An 18158-nucleotide genomic window follows, 5' to 3' on the forward strand; every position below is an offset into this window, starting at 1 on the left:
CAGCAAAGTATGTTTCTGTTTCTTTTCCAACCCTCTGTCAATCTCATGAAATAATCTCCTATTTAGCTCCTTAAGATACAAATAACTTCTTTTATCATGCTGCCTAATGCCATCAAGCAGGACTGAGATTACCATATCTTTATATTTGTTTTCAGCCCGAACCAGGGCAGTGCCTGGACTTTAGTCACTGGTTCAACCTGGTGGACATGTTTCTCCCCTCAATCTGGCCCTTTTTGTGTTGGGTAGCTTAGTGGGAGGTGCTGGGAGAATGTGTCCCCTGTGTCTGACCACTGATGTCTTTACTATCAGCTGGGGCAGGGAATCCCGAGGGTGGTGATGGAAACTGTGCAGACAGCAATAGTTCTCCCTGGTAGCACTTAGAGGTATTTATTTAAACACTTCTTCCCCTCTCCCCTAGTCCTAGATTGTTAGTTCTTTGAGGGCTGGAATTATGTCTTCCAACTTGATTGTACTCTCCCTGGCACTTAGTATACTGCTCAGCACAGAATAAGTGCTCAGTAAATGCTACTGATTGAGTCTTTTCCTTCCCCCTCCTCACAGGTAAGTAGCATGACCCAGTGGATAGAGCACAGGCCTGGGCGTCAGAAGGACCTGTGTTCTAATCCTGACTCCACTACTTGTCTGCTGTGTGACCTTAGGCAAGTCATTTAATCTCTCTGTGCCTCAGTTACCTCATCTGTATGATGGGGATTAACACTGAACCCCAAATGGGACAGGGACTGTGTCCCACCAGGTTAACTTGTATCTACCCCAGCACTTGGTACAGTGCTTGACACATAGTAAGTGCTTAACAAATACCATTATTATTATTGTTATTATATCTTCAGCTGATCAGCAGGAGAAATGAGGGCACTGACTGTCCCCAAAAGTAGACTGAGGTGGCATTCATCAGACTTTTGGGACTTTCATTATAATAATAATAATGATAATGGAATTTGTTAAGCACTTACTATGTGCCAAACACTGCATAGTCAGATACAGTCTCTGTCCCAACATCATCATCATCATCAATCATATTTATTGAGCGCTTACTGTGTGCAGAGCACTGTACTAAGCGCTTGGGAAGTACAAATTGGCAACATATAGAGACAGTCCCTACCCAACAGTGGGCTCACAGTCTAAAAGGGGGAGACAAAACCAAACATAGTACAAAATAAAATAGAATAGATATGTACAAGCAAAATAAATAAATAAATAGAGTAATAAATATGTACAAACATATATACATATATGCAGGTGCTGTGGGGAAGGGAAGGAGGTAAGATGGGGGGGATGGAGAGGGGGATGAGGGGGAGAGGAAGGAAGGGGCTCAGTCTGGGAAGGCCTCCTGGAGAAGGTGAGCTCTCAGTAGGGCCTTGAAGGGAGGAAGAGAGCTAGCTTGGCGAATGGGCAGAGGGAGGGCATTCCAGGCCCGGTGGATGACGTGGGCCGGGGGTCGATGGCGGGACAGGCGAGAACGAGGTACAGTGTGGAGATTAGCGGCAGAGGAGCGGAGGGTGCGGGGTGGGCTGTAGAAGGAGAGAAGGGAGGTGAGGTAGGAGGGGGCGAGGTGATGGAGAGCCTTGAAGCCCAGGGTGAGGAGTTTCTGCCTGATGCGCAGATTGATTGGTAGCCACTGGAGATTTTTGAGGAGGGGAGTAATATGCCCAGAGCGTTTCTGGGCAAAGATAATCCGGGCAGCAGCATGAAGTATGGATTGAAGTGGGGAGAGACACGAGGGTGGGAGATCAGAGAGAAGGCTGATGCAGTAGTCCAGACGGGATAGGATGAGCGCTTGAATGAGCAGGGTAGCGGTATGGATGGAGAGGAAAGGGCGGATCATGGCAATGTCCCATGGGGCTCTCAGTGTAAGAAAGAGGGAAAACAAGTCTATCATAATAATAATAATAATAATAATAATAATATTTGTGAAGTGCTTACTGTGTGTCAAACACTGTTTTAAGCAGTAGAAAAAGTTCAAGATAATCAGGTCAGTACTCTCCCAAGCACTTATTGTGTGCTTTGCACATGGTAAGTACTCAGTAAATACGATTGAATGAATGAAAGACATATTCCCTGTCCCACATGGGCTCACAATCCTAGTAGGAGGGAGAACTGATATTGAATTCCCATTTTACAGATGATGTAACTGAGGCACAGAGAAGTTAAGTGACTTGCCTAGTGTCAAAGTAGGCAAATGACAGAGCCTATATTAGAACCCCAGTCTTTTGACTCTCTGGCACATGCTCTTTCACTGGGCCATGCTGCTACAAGCAGCACAGGGAAGAGTAAGAGCACAAATAATCCACAATGCACTTCCCCTATTCTAAATCAGTCAGTAGTATTTACTGAACACCTTCTGTGTGCAGAACACTACTAAGCATTTGAAAGAGTACAATAAAGGAAAAAAGATGTGATTCCTTCACACAAGTATCCTGCTATCTAATGGGGAGACAGTATTTGTTTAAGTTTTGTAGGTGAGGAAATCAGACATGACAATTTCTTTTTCTAGTAATTATTAGCTAGTAATCCCATGTAGAGATGGTCTATGAAAAAATTCCCCTTTTAGAAGTGTTAGTTGAATCCCCTCCTCTTCGGCCAGCTTATGTAATTGCTGCTCTTCATATCTTTTAACCCTTTCATCTTGCCATCTGTGTTGTTTCTTTCTGCCTGTCTCCTGGCCTGCTTCCTTGAATCTTGGAAGCTATTCTTTTCCCTTATTTTTTTGCCCGTTACTCCAAAACCCTTTTCTCTGTCTTCTGTGCCACTGTCTCCTCTCTCACTTCTCATCAATCATTCCATTCCTTGATCTACTGTTGTTTTACTAAAAGAGATTTAGCTTTTAGATATTTTTTCTTTCTGCCTCCATTTCTCTATCTGGTGTACTTACCTCTAGATATCATTTTTCTGAATCATTTTGTTATTTCTCTTCATTTTAATGTTACCTCACAAATCACTCCTTTTTTTCCTTTTATATTCCCTCTTCTTTCTGTATGCTTTTTTTGTTTTGACATTTTCTTTTGAACCTCTTCATTGTTAGCAAGTGTCCTCTACTCCCCTCTCTTCCCACTTATTTTAGCTTCAACCTTGGGCTTCATGGAATTTCCTATCAGCCATCACCGACAGGTCGACAGGTCGAGCTGGCCGTTACTTTTCACACATTGTGCATCATGTCACTCCGTCTTATCTTCTTCTTTACTACTTGGCCAACAATCACTCACTTCTTTTAAAACTCATTGTTCCCACCCATTTCCCTGCCTTCCAGCTAACATCCACATCACCCTTTCTTCTGGCTTCTTCTCTTCTGCTTTCAAACATGACCATGTCTCTCCCCTCTGTGCTGAAAAGCCCATCCCTCATCCCCACCCCTTCACCCCACCCAGCCCCACCTACTGTCTCCCATTCCCGTCTAAACTCCCCATGGACTGAGAAGTAACATAGCCTAGTGGAAAGAGACTTGAGTTCCAATCCCAGCACCTCCACTTGCCTGCTTTTTGATCTTGGGCAAATCACAGAATTTCTCTGTGCCTCAGTTACCTCACCTGTAAAATGGAGATACAAATGCTAACCAAGTGGCCCCTTGGCTCTTTGCCTCTCATCCTAGGCTTGTCCAAGACTTGCCCTCTGACCTGTTATTCCTCCCACCCCCTTGCCTCCTGCTCCTCCTCCTTGCCGTCTTCTCACCATCCTGTTCTTCCTAAATCGGTGTTGGGCTAACCAGTCCATACTGACTAGGGTCTTTGTTTGCCCCCTCACTAAGATGGTCCTTATATCTGCTCAATGCTCAGCAGCTTCTCATACCTGCTATTTCTTCTCAAACATTATAGCTATTGGGTCTACAGGCTCCCCTGCTAGTTCCCCATACAAAATTCCATCTCAGAGGCCGGGATTGAACAGCATCCCCCAGGGCCCACAGCAACAGCTTATCACTGCAGAAGCAGCTTTTCAATCAATCAATTTATTGGGCACTATGTGCAGAGCGCTGTACTAAGAGCTGGGGAGAGCACACTACAACAGAATTAGCAGACACGTTCCCTGCCCGCAGGGAGCTTATGATTCTTGGCTTCTCTGAGTTTCCATCCATCCCCTGAGTTGCCTTGTATCCCCCCTCTAAACAGTAAGCTCACTGTGGGCAGGGAAAATGCCTGCTAATTAATAATAATGACAATAATAATAATAATGATGAGAATAATTACAGCATTTGTTAAGCACTAACTGTTCTAAGTGCTGGGGTAAGTACAAGGTAATCAGATTGTCCCATGTGGGGCTCACAGTCTCAATCCCCATTTTACAGATGAGGTAACTGAGGCACAGAGAAGTTAAGTGACTTGCCCAAAGTCACACAGCAAGCAAGTGGCAAAACCAGGATTAGAACCCATGACCTCTGACTCCCAAGTCCATGCTTCCCTTCAAAGCCCTACTGAGAGCTCACCTCCTCCAGGAGGCCTTCCCAGACTGAGCCCTCTCCTTCCTCTCCCCCCCCGCCTTACCTCCTTCCCCTCCCCACAGGACCTGTATATATGTATATATGTTTGTACGTATTTATTACTCTATTTATTTTATTTGTACATATTTAGTCTGTTTATTTTATTTTGTTAATATGTTTTGTTCTCTGTCTCCCCCTTCTAGACTGTGAGCCCGCTGTTGGGTAGGGACCGTCTCTATATGTTGCCAACTTGTACTTCCCCAGTGCTTAGTACAGTGCTCTGCACACAGTAAGTGCTCAATAAATACGATTGAATGAATGAATGCTCTTGCCACTATAATTCTGTTGCATTGTGCTCTCTCAAGTGCTTAGTACAGTGCTCTGCACCTAGTAAGTGCTCAGTCACATGATTGATTGATCAAGGAGGACAAGGGTTTTTTTCCAGTTGTACCATCCCTCTTCATCACCTTCCCCAGATTATGGTAATTCCCAGTGTCCCCCCACAGCATCAAGGCATACCTGGGACCCAGGAGAGACCTTGTCCTGCCCTGCCTTGCCAAGGCCCCCCGACTTGCCATAAGCGCTCATCTCCAGGGTCCAGGTTCTCCTGGCTGCACATCCTCGTGCCTGGACTGCTTTAAATGCATCCGGTCCTGTGAATTATCTGTGTTCCTCCCCTGCCCTGCCCACTGAGGATCAAATTAAGACACTAGAGGCAACTGTTCCTTCCCAAGGAAGAGAGGACTTGGTTCCTCTCTCTCTCCTAATGCCAGAGTTAGTCCCAGCACAGGTCCCAGAAGCACTGGATGAGAAAAGCCATAAATGAAGTCTCTCAGACCTCTCAGCCTTTAATCAAACAGCCCGAGGTGGAGCGAGGTAAAAGATGAAGATGAGAATTGATTTTAAGCTTAGAGAAATCTGGAGTCGATGTAGGGAGTGGCTTAAGACACATTTCATTGAAATCAAGCACACGCATGGCACTGGCTGAATATGCTAGCAAAGATGAAGAGTGGTTTTAAAAGACAAAAGATATGGCTTTCCAGAATTTAAGGAGGCTGAGACTGAGTTTCTGTCAGGAAGAGGGACTAATTTTTAAACATCAGAGGCAAAGAAGCTTAGTTCCTACCAAATAGGTCAGTGTTTCACAGGAGCCTTGGTATGTAAAAAATCTTCTTAGTAACATTAGGAAAAGGGAAAAGAAGCAGATCAGAAAATCAGAAATATGGGAAGAAGGGAAAGAGGGTGTTTTTTTTTTACTCCAATTGCCCAGATTCTGACTAGAAAATGGCAAGGGTGCAGGAACTAAATATCCCAGGAACCCTCTGTCCAGGGAAGATGGTGACATGGGAAATGGGGTTTGTACTGAACAGCAGTAGAGGGCAATGGGGTATGCAGGCAGTTAAAGAAGAGAGAGGATGAATGTAAATAAAATGTAAGGGAAAGAAGCAGGGAGTCCTAGTGGAAAGAGCATAGGCCTGTGAGCCAGAGGACCAGGGTTCTAATCCTGGCTCTGCCATGTGCCTGGCCTTTGACCTTGGGCAAGTCATTTTACTTCTCTTGCCTTAGTTATCTGTGAAATGGGGATTAAGACTGTTTGTCCCACATGAAACATGGACTGTGTCCAACCTGATTAGCATGTATTTATACCACAGTGCTTAGTGCAGCGCCTGGCACATAGTAAGCACTTTAAAAATGCCATTAAAAAATTAACATTGATTGATTGAAGATCCAGAAAGGTAAAGCAGGCCCTGGTGAGAATACATGAATGGCTGATTACCCAGTGGTCTTTCCACTACCAGAGAAGGCCCCTGTAATCACACTTTGTTCTGCACACATCTTCCTACTTCTCAAAAGTGTTCAATGGTTATTCATTACTCACCAGATCAAGCAAAATCTCCATTGGCTTTAAGGCACACCATCATCCATCTCCTCCTTATCTGTCCATTCTTTTTTTCCATTACAACCTAAGAAATGAGCATGGCTTAGTGGAAAGAGCATAGACCTAGGAGACAGAGGACCTGGGTTCTAATCCTGAATCCTCCATTTAATAATAATAATGATGGCATTTATTAAGCACTTACTATGTACAAAGCACTGTTCTAAGTGTTTGCCTGCAGTGTGAGCTGGGGCAAGTCACTTCTCTGTGCCTCAGTTACCTTGTCCGTTAAATGGGGAGTAAGTACCTGGTCTCCCACCTGCTTAGATTGTGAGCCCTGAGTGAGACAGGAACTGTATCCAGCCTGATTAACTCGAATCTGTCCCAGCAGTTTGTACAGTGCTTGGCACATAGTAAGTACTTTATAAGTACCCTTATTATTATTATTAATACTCTCGTAGCTTCTGTCCACCTAACCTTACTGGGCGTAATTCTCAGCTTTCTTGCCTCCAAACAATCAGTTGTATTTATTGAGCACTTACTCTGTGCAATGCACTGTACTAAGCACTTGGAGAGTATACTACAACAGAGTTGACAGAAATGTTCCCAGCCCCCAATGAGCTTGCAGTCTAGAATTCTCCTCATCTTCAAATATACCAGATAATCGCTCTCCCCACCTTCAGAAACATTCCAGCTCCTCCAGCAAGCTTTTTCTTATTAATTTTCAGATTAATTTTTCCTCTCCCCATCCTATCAGCTCATTATATTCCACCACTTCTGCCCTTTGGTGCTCGCAATTGCATCTGTACATTTCAACTTTTATACTCTCTATTTAAAAACTCACTCATCAATATAGCCCATTTTTCCATTATCCTCTTCTTTCTGCCTCCAATTTATTTCATGTCTGTCTCCTTATTAGAGTGTAAGCACCTTGAGGTCAGGAATCAAGTGTTCTAGCCCTATTGCTCTCTTTCAAGTGCATAGGACAGTGCCCTGCACACAGCAGATGTTCAGAAATACTATGTGCCTCGCATATATTAAGCATTTAACACATGCCACAATTATTATTGACTTTATGGGTTTTTTTAAGCACTTACTATGTGCCAGGCACTGTACTAAGTGCTAGGGTAGATACAAGATATGCAGGTCAGACACAGTCCCTGTCCCACATATGGCTCACAGCCTTAATTCCCATTTTACAGATTAAGGAACTGAGGCACAGAGAAATTAAGTGCCTTGTTCAAGGTACTTGTCCACCGCAGACAAGTAGCAGAGTCGGGATTAGAACCAGGTCATCTGGCTCCTAGGCCCGTGTTCTTTCCTCTAAGCCATGCTGCTTCTCATCTGTTGATTGAATTGGCTACCCCAGTGATGGCTCCTGGGGATTTTCTGGGCAAGGTATAAGCCCCAATCAGCCACAGAACTAAAATGACCCGAAGAACAGTATGCACGGGACTTGGGAGTCAGAGGATCTGGATTCTAATCCTAAATCCCACACTTGCGTGATGTGTGACTTTGGGCAAGTGACTTAACTTCACTGTGCCTCAGTTTCCTCATCTGTAAAATGGGGATAAAATACCTGTGCGCCCTCCCCCTTATACTGTGAGCACTATATGGGATAGGGACTGTGTTCAATTTAATTGCATTGTATTCACCCCAGTATTTAGTGCAGTGCTTGGCATAAAGTAAGTTCTTAACAAATACTATTATTGTTATATATTAATAACAACAATAATAATAATAATCCAGCCTGAAGTTCCTGGAATTAACCTGTCACCCAATCCTTAGAGACTAACACCACCTCCCTTCCATTAACAAAGGAAAATACAATTTCTTAGCAGAAAGGGTTATTAATGCCAGAATGAAATATTGGAAGAAAATTGTAGTCTCCCTCCTCTGAAGAATTTTAAAAGTTTAATCAAGGTTTCTCATAACTCGAGATTGTAACTCCTGAAGTTCACAGAGAAATGATAATACTAACTGTGGTATTTTGTGCATGTGTGTGTGTGTGTTTATGGTTTTTGTTAAGCATTTACTGTGTGCCAGGCACTGTAATAAGAGCTGGGGTTGATACAAGTTTATCAGGTTGAACATGGTTCCTCTCCCACAAGAGGCTCACCCTCTTAATCCCCATTTTACACTGAGGTAACTGAAGTCCAGAGACTTAAGTGATTTAACCCAAGGTCACACAGCAGACAAGTGGTGGAGGTGGGATTAGGACCTAAATCCTTCTGACTCCCAGACCCGTGGTTTATCTTACTAGGCCACACTGCTTTTCTTTGTTAAATGCTTACTCTTTACCAAGCACTGTTCTATGTACTTGGGGTAAAGACAAAATAATCAGGTTGGACACAGTCCCTGTCCCATGTGGGTTTCACTGTTTAACAGGGAGGGAGAACAGGTATTTAATCCCCATTTTACAGATGAAGGAACTGAAGCCCAAAGAAGCAGTCTTCCAAAGGAACTGCTGGGGGAGATCATGGAACCTCTGCTTCTAGCTTCTAGTCCAGCCTGAAACACTCCCCTCCCGACAGTGACACAGGATTGCTTTCCTCTGCACTCTCTAGCCTGGACTCCCTCCCACCATCTCAGAACAGCCCAGGATTCTCTTCTGCTCTTCTCGTGCGGGAGCACGGGGAGGGTAGGAAAGCCTTCTAGGTGGAGAAAGATCAGAAACTGCGATCCTGCCCGGAGGCTGGGGAATGACCTCCAAAAATCCTTCCAGTGCTGTAATTCTGCCATTTTGAGGTATACCGACAGACCTGAAAAGGTCTCTGCTTATCTGTAAAGGAGCCTGTGTAGCTTGCAAGGCTACAGACTCAAAAGGGAGCAGAGAAGATAACTAATGGCTTTAACTCCATTCTGGCTCAGGCTGCTAATTATGGGAGAAGAGTATTCTCCTGATGGGCGATGAGCCCTGCCACCTTCAAAGGGAGATTTGCCTAAATCTCCAGTTGTGAGAGCTCAGCTGTGGGACACACAATCCCTAAAACAACAATTTGGTGGGCAGAGAAACAAGAGAGCAGTGCTAATATTGCAAGGAGCATCAGGGGAGTGGTTTAGCTGACCTTTGAAATTAACTTTAGGAAAAACAGAATGGAAATCTAGACAGACTGGAAAGTGCCCCTGATTCCACCTTGAAGTGGAAGGAAAAAGATTTTTTGGATATAAAATTCTGCCTTTAGGAACTCCCGCTCCAGGAAGAGGCCTCTGCCAGAGGCATTGGCCATGAAACTGAGGAGGAAAGACCATTCTACATGGTAAAACCAACCAGGCAAGGACCAGAGGCCCAAACCAGAGTTAATGTGGAGAAAATTAGCAAGGGTACGTACGCTCATGAAGGGAATAAATGCCATTTTAAAAATCTTCTCCCCCTGAAATTTCATCTGGGCCAGTGACCTTATAAAGAAGCTTGACAGAGTGAACTGGACTTGAGATCACTGAACTGAGAACAAGAAACTTGACTTCCAGCTTCATCTCTGCCTCCAACTTTGTTGCCTAACCTACACTAGACCAATAGTGTAGCATTTTGAAAACAACAAATCTTCCTTCTGCATCATTGTCATTGGGGATTTGGCCCAATTTTCAACCCACCCATTGCATTTTCTGTCATGATGCAGTTTAGTTCAGATTCATGTCTTGTGCCCAAGGCTGCCACTCATCTTGATTAGGTTTCTGGGTGGGAAGCATAGATTTCTCATAGGCCACTGAGCCCCTATAATTGACAACTAGTTGAAAAGAGGAGGAGCTGAAAGACTTGTCCTCCTCCGTTCCCCCTTCACCTCCTCTTGCCTCTCCTCAGAGGCTCTAGTGCCCCTTGCGTGGATGATGGGATAGTAGGAAGAGGAGATTGAAAATGTGTAATTCGTCCTGCCTGGGAAGATCAGTCCATGGTCATCAGATTACATTTTGGCATGAGCTTCCCATACAGAGAGTACTCTAGGGGCAGCTGCACAGTCCAGAGACCTCCAGTTTCAGCTTAACACTGAGGAAAATGTGGTTAAAACTAGAATTTCAAATGGAAGAGCATAGTGCTCTAGTGTAACAAACTGCAAAATAGAAATGTTCAATGCCGCTTTCTTTCCTACCTTTTTTTTTTCTGCAGAACTCTGTTCCCTCACCTGATACAGCACCAATAATAAAATGTTCATTCCTGGGTAATGTTTCAGAATCCTTAATAAGTTTCTAGAAATCTTAAGAGAAACCGTATGGCATAGTGAATAGAACAAAGGTCTGAGAGTCAGGAGACTTGGGTTCTATTCCAGGCTCTGCCACTTACTTGCTGTAGGACCTTGGGCAAGTCACCTAACTTCTCTGTGCCTCAGTTTCCTCATCTATTCTCCCTCCTACTTAGACTATGAGCCCCATGTGGTACAGGAACTGGGTCAGATCTGTATGTATTGACTCTACTCCAGCCCTTAGTAATATGCTTGACACGTAGTAAGTGCCTAACACATAACGTTGTTATTATTATTTTATCAACATTATTATTATTGTTATTATTAAGTGCTCAAATGCAAAAAACTGATTCAAAAGAAAGTTGTTATACCTTCAGTACTGGCTAGTGGAGTCCTACTACTAGAGTTTAAGATAATGAGCGAAAATGCCATTGGATGTTTCATTAACAAAAATGCCCTCATTTCCCCAGAAATGCCTGTGACTTTGAGGTAGAAATTTGGAAAGCTCTCAATATATACCCTTAGTAGAGTTTTTTTTCTTCTCTTCCATGTCCTCAGGTGGGAGACCAAATTCTGGAGGTGAACGGGAGAAGTTTTCTGAGCATTCCCCATGACGACGCTGTGAAGCTGCTAAAATCATCGCGGCATCTCATCATGACAGTGAAGGACATTGGGAGGCTGCCCCATGCCCACACCACTGTGGATGAGACCAAGTGGATTGCCAGCTCCCGGATTGGAGGGTCTCTGGGGAACTCAGCAGGGTTTGTCAACTGCTCCCTTGGCCTTCAGGTCCACCCACCCTGTCTTGGCTGTCTGTCCCTCAGCTCCTGGCTAAGAACCAGTCCAAAATCCAGCACCCAGAACCCAGTTAACTTCAGCCCATGGCTCAGTAGCTTCTTGCCTGGAAAGCAAATGGAAAGGGAAGCAGTCTGGCCTAGTGGATAGAGAACGGACCTGGGGGTCAGAAGGACCTAGATTCTAATCTCAGCTCTGACACTGCTGTGTAACCTTGGGCCAGTCACTTCACTTCTCTGTGCCTCAGTTACCTATCTGTAAAATGAGGATTAAGACCATGTGGGACATGGACTGGGTCCAACCTGATAAGTTTGTATGTACCCCAATGCTTAGAAGAGTGCCTGGCACATAGTAAGTGCTTAATAAATACCATTAAAAAAATGTCCATCCTTCCCCTCTGCCAGGCCTGTGCTGATCACCTCCCAGAGTACTGAAAAGTTATTTGTTTTTTTTCCCCAGGAAAACTGGAGCTCTCCTGGCAGAAGGGATGGGAAAGGTAAGAATTTTTTCCTATCCTGAAGTAGATGTGTTGAATTCATTCATAGTATTAATAATAATGATAGTAACAATAATAATAATAATAGTGGTATTTGTTAAACTGAACTGAGTGCTGGGGTAGATACAAGCTAATCACAGACCCACAGTGAGGTGGAGAGAGAGAGCCAATCAGTGGAATTAATGGTGGTAATGGAGTTTCTCACTGAGAACAATGTGATTAGCTGCAGGGCTTCAGGACTGAGAAACTGCACAGAGGAATTGATCATTATGGTGGTAGTTTGCATAGTGTCAATCAGTGATATTTATAGGTGTTTACTTTGTGCAGAGCTTTGTACTCAGCACTTGGGAGAGGACATGCTCCTGAGTGGCACTCCCGCTCTCTCAGCGTGGCTCAGTGGCAGGAGCATGGGCTTTGGAGTCAGAGGTAATGGGTTCAAATCCTGGCTCTGCCAATTGTCAGTTGTGTGACTTTGGGCAAGTCACTTCACTTCTCTGTGCCTCAGTTACCTCATCTGTAAAATGGGGATTAAAACTGTGAGCCCACCATGGGACAACCTGATCACCTTGTAACCTCCCCGGTGCTTAGAACAGTGCTTTGCACATAGTAAGTGCTTAATAAATGTCATTATTATTATTATTATTATTATTATTATTATCATCCCCCCTAGGGCCCAGATACACAGAGCAAGCAGGCCCGCAGGGGTTCAACATATTGTGCACTCATTCACAGGGATGTGCAAGACCCATTTGTTTGTTTTTTAGTATTTGCTATCGCTTTCTATGTGCCAAGCACTGTACTGTGGGCTGGAGTAGATACAACTAATTCGTTTGAACAGAGTTCCTCTCCCAGGGTAGGGTTCAGTCTTAATCCCCATATTACAGATGAGGACCAGAGAAGTGAAATGACTTCCCCAAGGTCACACAGCAGATAAGTGGGGGAGTCAGGATTAGAGCCCAGGTCTGCCAGCTTCCAGGCCCATGTTCTTTCCACTAGGCCACGGTGGGGAAGTGAGTGCAGCAGAGTGGTGCTGCCGGTCTGCAGGGCCATGACCCAGCAGCTGGTTGCCTTGAATGTAAGTCACTCAGTCTCCTGGCAGCCATGACTGCTCCTCCCACCCATAGCCATACAAGGCTCCTGGCAGCAGTAGGGGAGGGAGTGTTTGGGTTGCACTTTTCTCTCATGCCTCTCCATGGCTACTGGGCCAACTGACTCATGTGGTCTCACAGTGACTGGCAGTGCATGCCTGCCATGAATGCAAGTAGTCCTGGAAAGCTTGATCCCAGTGACAAGTGGCATGAAAAATGAATGAAGAGCTTAGTGGGATGAGTTATTTTCTCTGCAGAGTTTTCTTGGTTGCTCCATTCAGCAGACTCTTTAAAATCTGGACCATCGTCTGAAAACCTCCACATTGGTGTCAGATGCTTGCTATCTCAGCTGACCCTCCAGAAGGGCAATTTTTCCTTGTATGATTTCTCTATATAAAATCCATAATGATTCAGGTTGGCACTATGAGATTTTTTTAAAGGTATTCATTAAGCACTTACTCTGTGTCAGGTACTGTACTAAGAGCTGGGGTACATACAAAATAATCAGCTTGGATACATCCTTGATCCCCATTTTATAGATGAGGTTTTTGAGGCACAGAGAAGTGAAGTGACATGCCCAAGGCCACACACAGAAAAGTAGTGGAGCTGGGATTAGAACCCAGGTCTTTCCGACTTCCAGGCTCATGCTCTTTCCACTAGGCCATGCTGCTTCCCACGTTTGCAACTTTTTTGAGGAACCGTTCACCTGGAACCTCAAAGCTACACCTGAAATATCTAGCCATGCCAACACATACCTCTCCCCTTTATAATCCTTCTTTCAGGTAGGCCCTTTCCTCATGCTCTTCCTCCAACACACACCGCCCCCCCCCCCCCCACAGAGAGAGAGAGAGAGAGAGAGAGAGAGAGAGAGAGAGAGAGAGTGTGTGTATGTAGCCTCAGCCTGAATATCGATTTCAGATAACTCAAAGGACAAAGACATGTTTCATCTTCAAGAACTACTGCTGTTTCTTGTCTCAGAGCAGGTCACAGAAGAAAACAGTTCCTATAAGTCTTAAAGTCTGGGCCACAAATCAAGGCATTTTATCACCTGCTTCTCTGTTGCTTCTGCAGTTTCTTCCTGGGCCCCTAGAATTCTATTATCTGTGCCCCAGCCCCAGTCACTTTCCAGGCGAGCAGAGTCCCTATAGTGATTTGAATCACCCTCAGGGGTTCCCAATCTCAATTAATTTCCTCTGGTTTAGAGAGTTTAAGAATGTATTCCATGATTTTGCTTCCTAGAGTAGCTATGGTCTGAGAAAATAGAAAAGAAAATTAAGCACTATCTCCCCTAAAAGCATTTCAGGGTTTTTTTTTTGTTGTTTTTTTTCTGTTCTCCCTCCTACTTAGACTGTGAGTCCCATGTAGAGCAGGGATAGTATCTAACCTAATTATCTTGTATCTACCCCAGTCCTTAGAACAGTGATTGGCACTTAACAACCACCACAATTATTATCATTATTATTATTAGATGTGATTTCCAGAAGAACTCTGAGATTGGGAAAAGCTGTAGTCTATTATATATGAAGGAGGAGGGAATGCCAGGCACAGGGGAGGATGTGAGGAAGAGGTCTGTAGTGGGAAATATAAGAATTGGCCACAGTGAGTAGGTTGATCTGAAAGGAATGAAGTGTGAGCCGGTATGTAGTGGGAGAAGAGAATAGGTAATCAGGTGAGACCAGAGCTGTCTGAGTACCATAAAGCCAATGTCTGCTTCTTGGAGGGAAGACTGGACTACCATTTTAGGTCTTTCAGGAGTGGGAAATATCTGCAGAATGACTTTTTAGAAAAATGATCCAGGCAGTAGAGTGAAGTCTGAACTGGAGAGGGGAGAAATGAGGCAGGTAGACCAGCAAAGAGGCTGATGCAGTGATCTAACCAAGATATGACAAGTATAAGGACCAGCCAGGTGGCTGTTGGCCGGAGAAGAGGGGCCAGATCCTGGAAATGTTGTGGAAGAATTTTTTAGCCTTTTCTCTATTTCTTTTTCTAGCCATGTAGTCCTTTATCACTCTCTCTGCTGCACCCCTATTTTTGTGTGCTTTGTGCGTGGTAGAGAAGTCTTGAGTGTGTTAGTGTCCCTTGAATGTGTTTTGACGCCTCTGTCTCTGCTTGTAAGAAGTCTCTGTGCCCCTAAATATGTGTCTGTGGGAGGAGATCTTTGTGTATATGTGTATGAGTGTGTGTGTATGTGAGATAACCAATGTATGTATTTGTGGGGCAGAGGGAAATATATGGATGGTGGAAATAGGAATTCATGTATGTGGGGTATGCAGTTTTCTGTCCCCAAATTGCCAAGCAAGATGAAGGGCTGTAATAGAGAGAGCCAAAGACAAGGAAAAAGAGAGCGATAGAGAGCACTTGCTGCAGATAGAGGCAGGTTTGATATATGCCCACTTACCTAGCCACATCTTGTCATGTCTTATGCCGTTGAGTCGCTTCTGACCCATAGCAACACCACGGACACATCTCTCATAGAACACTCCACTCTCCATCTGCAAACCTAACCACATATCCACCATTAAACACACTCTGTCACTCACACACTCTCAGACATATACAGATACTCGCAGAGATAGATATATTCACTTACCTAAACATTTGTGGAGCAGAACATGAAAGAAACAACAGGAGAAGTAAAGAGAAACTACAGGCAAGGGTAATCCCTTGCTACCATTGTGTGACTGGAGTTCCCATCCCAGCTGCCTGGCCTCACGGTCCATAGGAGTCAGCAGGGGCAGGACCTCTGGGTAGCCAGTGGGAGCAGAATTTGTCGTCCTTTATCTTCTCTTCTTCAGTGTCCGATGTCCCGCTCTACCCTGAGCTCCCCACCAAGTGGCCAGAAGCACTCTATCTATCCTACTCTATCTTAATCCTCCTTGACCTCTCAGCTGCCTTCGACACTGTGGACCACCCCCTTCTCCTCAACACGCTATCCAATCTTGGCTTCACAGACTCTGTCCTCTCCTGGTTCTCCTCTTATCTCTCCGGCCGTTCATTCTCAGTCTCCTTTGCGGGCTCCTCCTCCCCCTCACATCCCCTTATTGTAGGGGTTCCTCAAGGGTCAGTTCTTGGTCCCTTTCTGTTCTCTATCTACACTCACTCCCTTGGTGAACTCATTCGCTCCCACGGCTTCAACTATCATCTGTTCGCTGATGACACCCAAATCTACATCTCTGCCCCTGCTCTCTCTCCCTCCCTCCAGGCTCGCATCTCCTCCTGCCTTCAGGACATCTCCATCTGGATGTCTGCCCCCCATCTAAAACTCAACATGTCCAAGACTGAACTCCTTATCTTCCCTCCCAAATCCTGCCCTCTCCCTGACTTTCCCATCACTTTTGACGGCACTACCATCCTTCCCGTCTCACAAGCCCACAACCTTGGTGTCATCCTCGACTATGCTCTCTTGTTCATCCCTCAAATCCAATACGTCACCAAAACCTGCTGGTCTCACCTCCGCAACATTGCCAAGATCTGCCCTTTCCTCTCCATCCAAACCACTACCCTGCTCATTCAATCTCTCATCGTATCCCGACTGGATTACTGCTTCAGCCTCCTCTCCGATCTCCCATCCTCCTGTCTCTCCCCACTTCAATCCGTACTTCACACTGCTGCCCGGATCATCTTTGTGCAGAAACGCTCTGGGCATGTTACTCCCCTCCTCAGAAATCTCCAGTGGCTACCAATCAACCTACGCATCAGGCAAAAACTCCTCACTCTCGGCTTCAAGGCTCTCCATCACCTCGCACCCTCCTACCTCATCTCCCTTCTCTCCATCTACAGCCCAGCCTGCACCCTCCACTCCTCTGCCGCTAATCTCCTCACCGTGCCTCGTTCTCGCCTGTCCCGCCATCGACCCCCAGACCACGTCCTCCCCCTGGCCTGGAATGCCCTCCCTCCGCACATTGGCCAAGCTAGCTCTCTTCCTCCCTTCAAAGCCCTATTGAGAGCTCACCTCCTCCAGGAGGCCTTCTCAGACTGAACACCCTCCTTCCTCTCCCTCTCCTCCCCCTCCCCATCCCCCCGCCTTACCTCCTTCCCCTCCCCACAGTACCTGCATATATGTATATATGTTTGTACAGATTTATTACTCTATTTTATTTGTACATATTTATTCTATTTATTTTATTTTGTTAATATGTTTTGTTTTGTTGCCTGTCTCCCCCTTCTAGACTGTGAGCCCGCTGTTGGGTAGAGACCGTCTCTATATGTTACCAACTTGTACTTCCCAAGCGCTTAGTACAGTGCTGTGCAAACAGTAAGCACTCAGTAAATATGATTGAATGAAAAGCAGGATTGTGACAGGTACTTGCAGTCATTTTTAAAAGTGATGATCCCACCAAATGCAAACAACTGGCCATGTTAAGCAAGCCGCCAGCCAGCCCGGCTTCTGGGCAAGTGGGAGCCGAGGTGGGGTGGTGGGGATGATGGAAGCAGCCTGGTGGGTTGGTGAAGGATGGAAGTCTGATGAACAGGCCCCAAATCAAGGGGATTTGGGCCCCAGAATCAGTGTGGCCTAGTGGAAAGGGCACAGGCCTGGGAGTCAGAGGACCTGGATTCTAATCTTGGCTCTGCCAATTGCTTGCCGAGTGACCTTAGGCAAGTCACTTAACTTCTCTTTTCCTCAGTTTCCTCAACTGTAAAATGGGGATTAAATACTTGTTCTGTCTTCTACTTAGACTGTGGTCCCCATGTGTACCTAACCCAGTGCTTAGAACAGTGTTTGACACATAGGAAACACTTAACAAATACCATTAAAAAAAATCCTCTTCCTGCAGGAAGTGAGACGTGGTTACATAATGGGGGTGGGGAGGAATGGTGTTATCTAGCATCCAGTAGTGTGGTCTGGAACTGCTCCAAACCAATCAGAGCAGATGGAAGCAACCTCAAATTTATCCATTCGTAATACAAAAAGGAAAAGGCATCAGAAAGTCTTGACTCCTTTTGTTTCTGTTTTCTGACTTCCTGTATGCCCAAATACAAGAGTTGATTTTCAAAAGATTTTTTTTCTAATCAGGATTAGCAGTGAGTATGTTAGCAATCTCAGCAGGAAAGCTGCTTCCTTGAGTGAAAATTCCAGTTAATTATGCAGATATGAGATGTTCAGAGAAACATCCCATCCCCCTGCCTCCATACGCTTCCAGTGTCACCCTTAAAGAATATGTGTGTACTGGAAGGGGTCAGATGAATCCGGCCTGTCACCCACAAAGCCTCAGCCTAACAAAGCCTCCTCAGGAAAGTCACCTTCCTCTCTAAATGGCAAATGAAAATCTAGCCATCATTTCTGCTTGCTAGAAGTGTG

At 45.1% G+C, this 18158-nt stretch overlaps 1 protein-coding gene across 5 annotated transcripts in view; it reads left to right on the top strand.

Moving 5' to 3' along the window:
* Positions 1 to 18158, top strand: part of WHRN (whirlin) — a 136446-nt gene that overhangs the window by 74189 nt on the left and 44099 nt on the right. For all 5 annotated transcript variants that reach the window (XM_038745428.1, XM_038745429.1, XM_038745432.1 and 2 more), the window contains exons 4-5: positions 11039 to 11241; positions 11735 to 11771. In XM_038745428.1, coding sequence (XP_038601356.1) covers positions 11039 to 11241; positions 11735 to 11771 — 240 coding nt within the window. The remainder of the gene's footprint in view (positions 1 to 11038; positions 11242 to 11734; positions 11772 to 18158) is intronic.

This window comes from Tachyglossus aculeatus, chromosome 4 (assembly GCF_015852505.1).
Source record: "Tachyglossus aculeatus isolate mTacAcu1 chromosome 4, mTacAcu1.pri, whole genome shotgun sequence".
Classification (NCBI taxonomy): domain Eukaryota; kingdom Metazoa; phylum Chordata; class Mammalia; order Monotremata; family Tachyglossidae; genus Tachyglossus; species Tachyglossus aculeatus.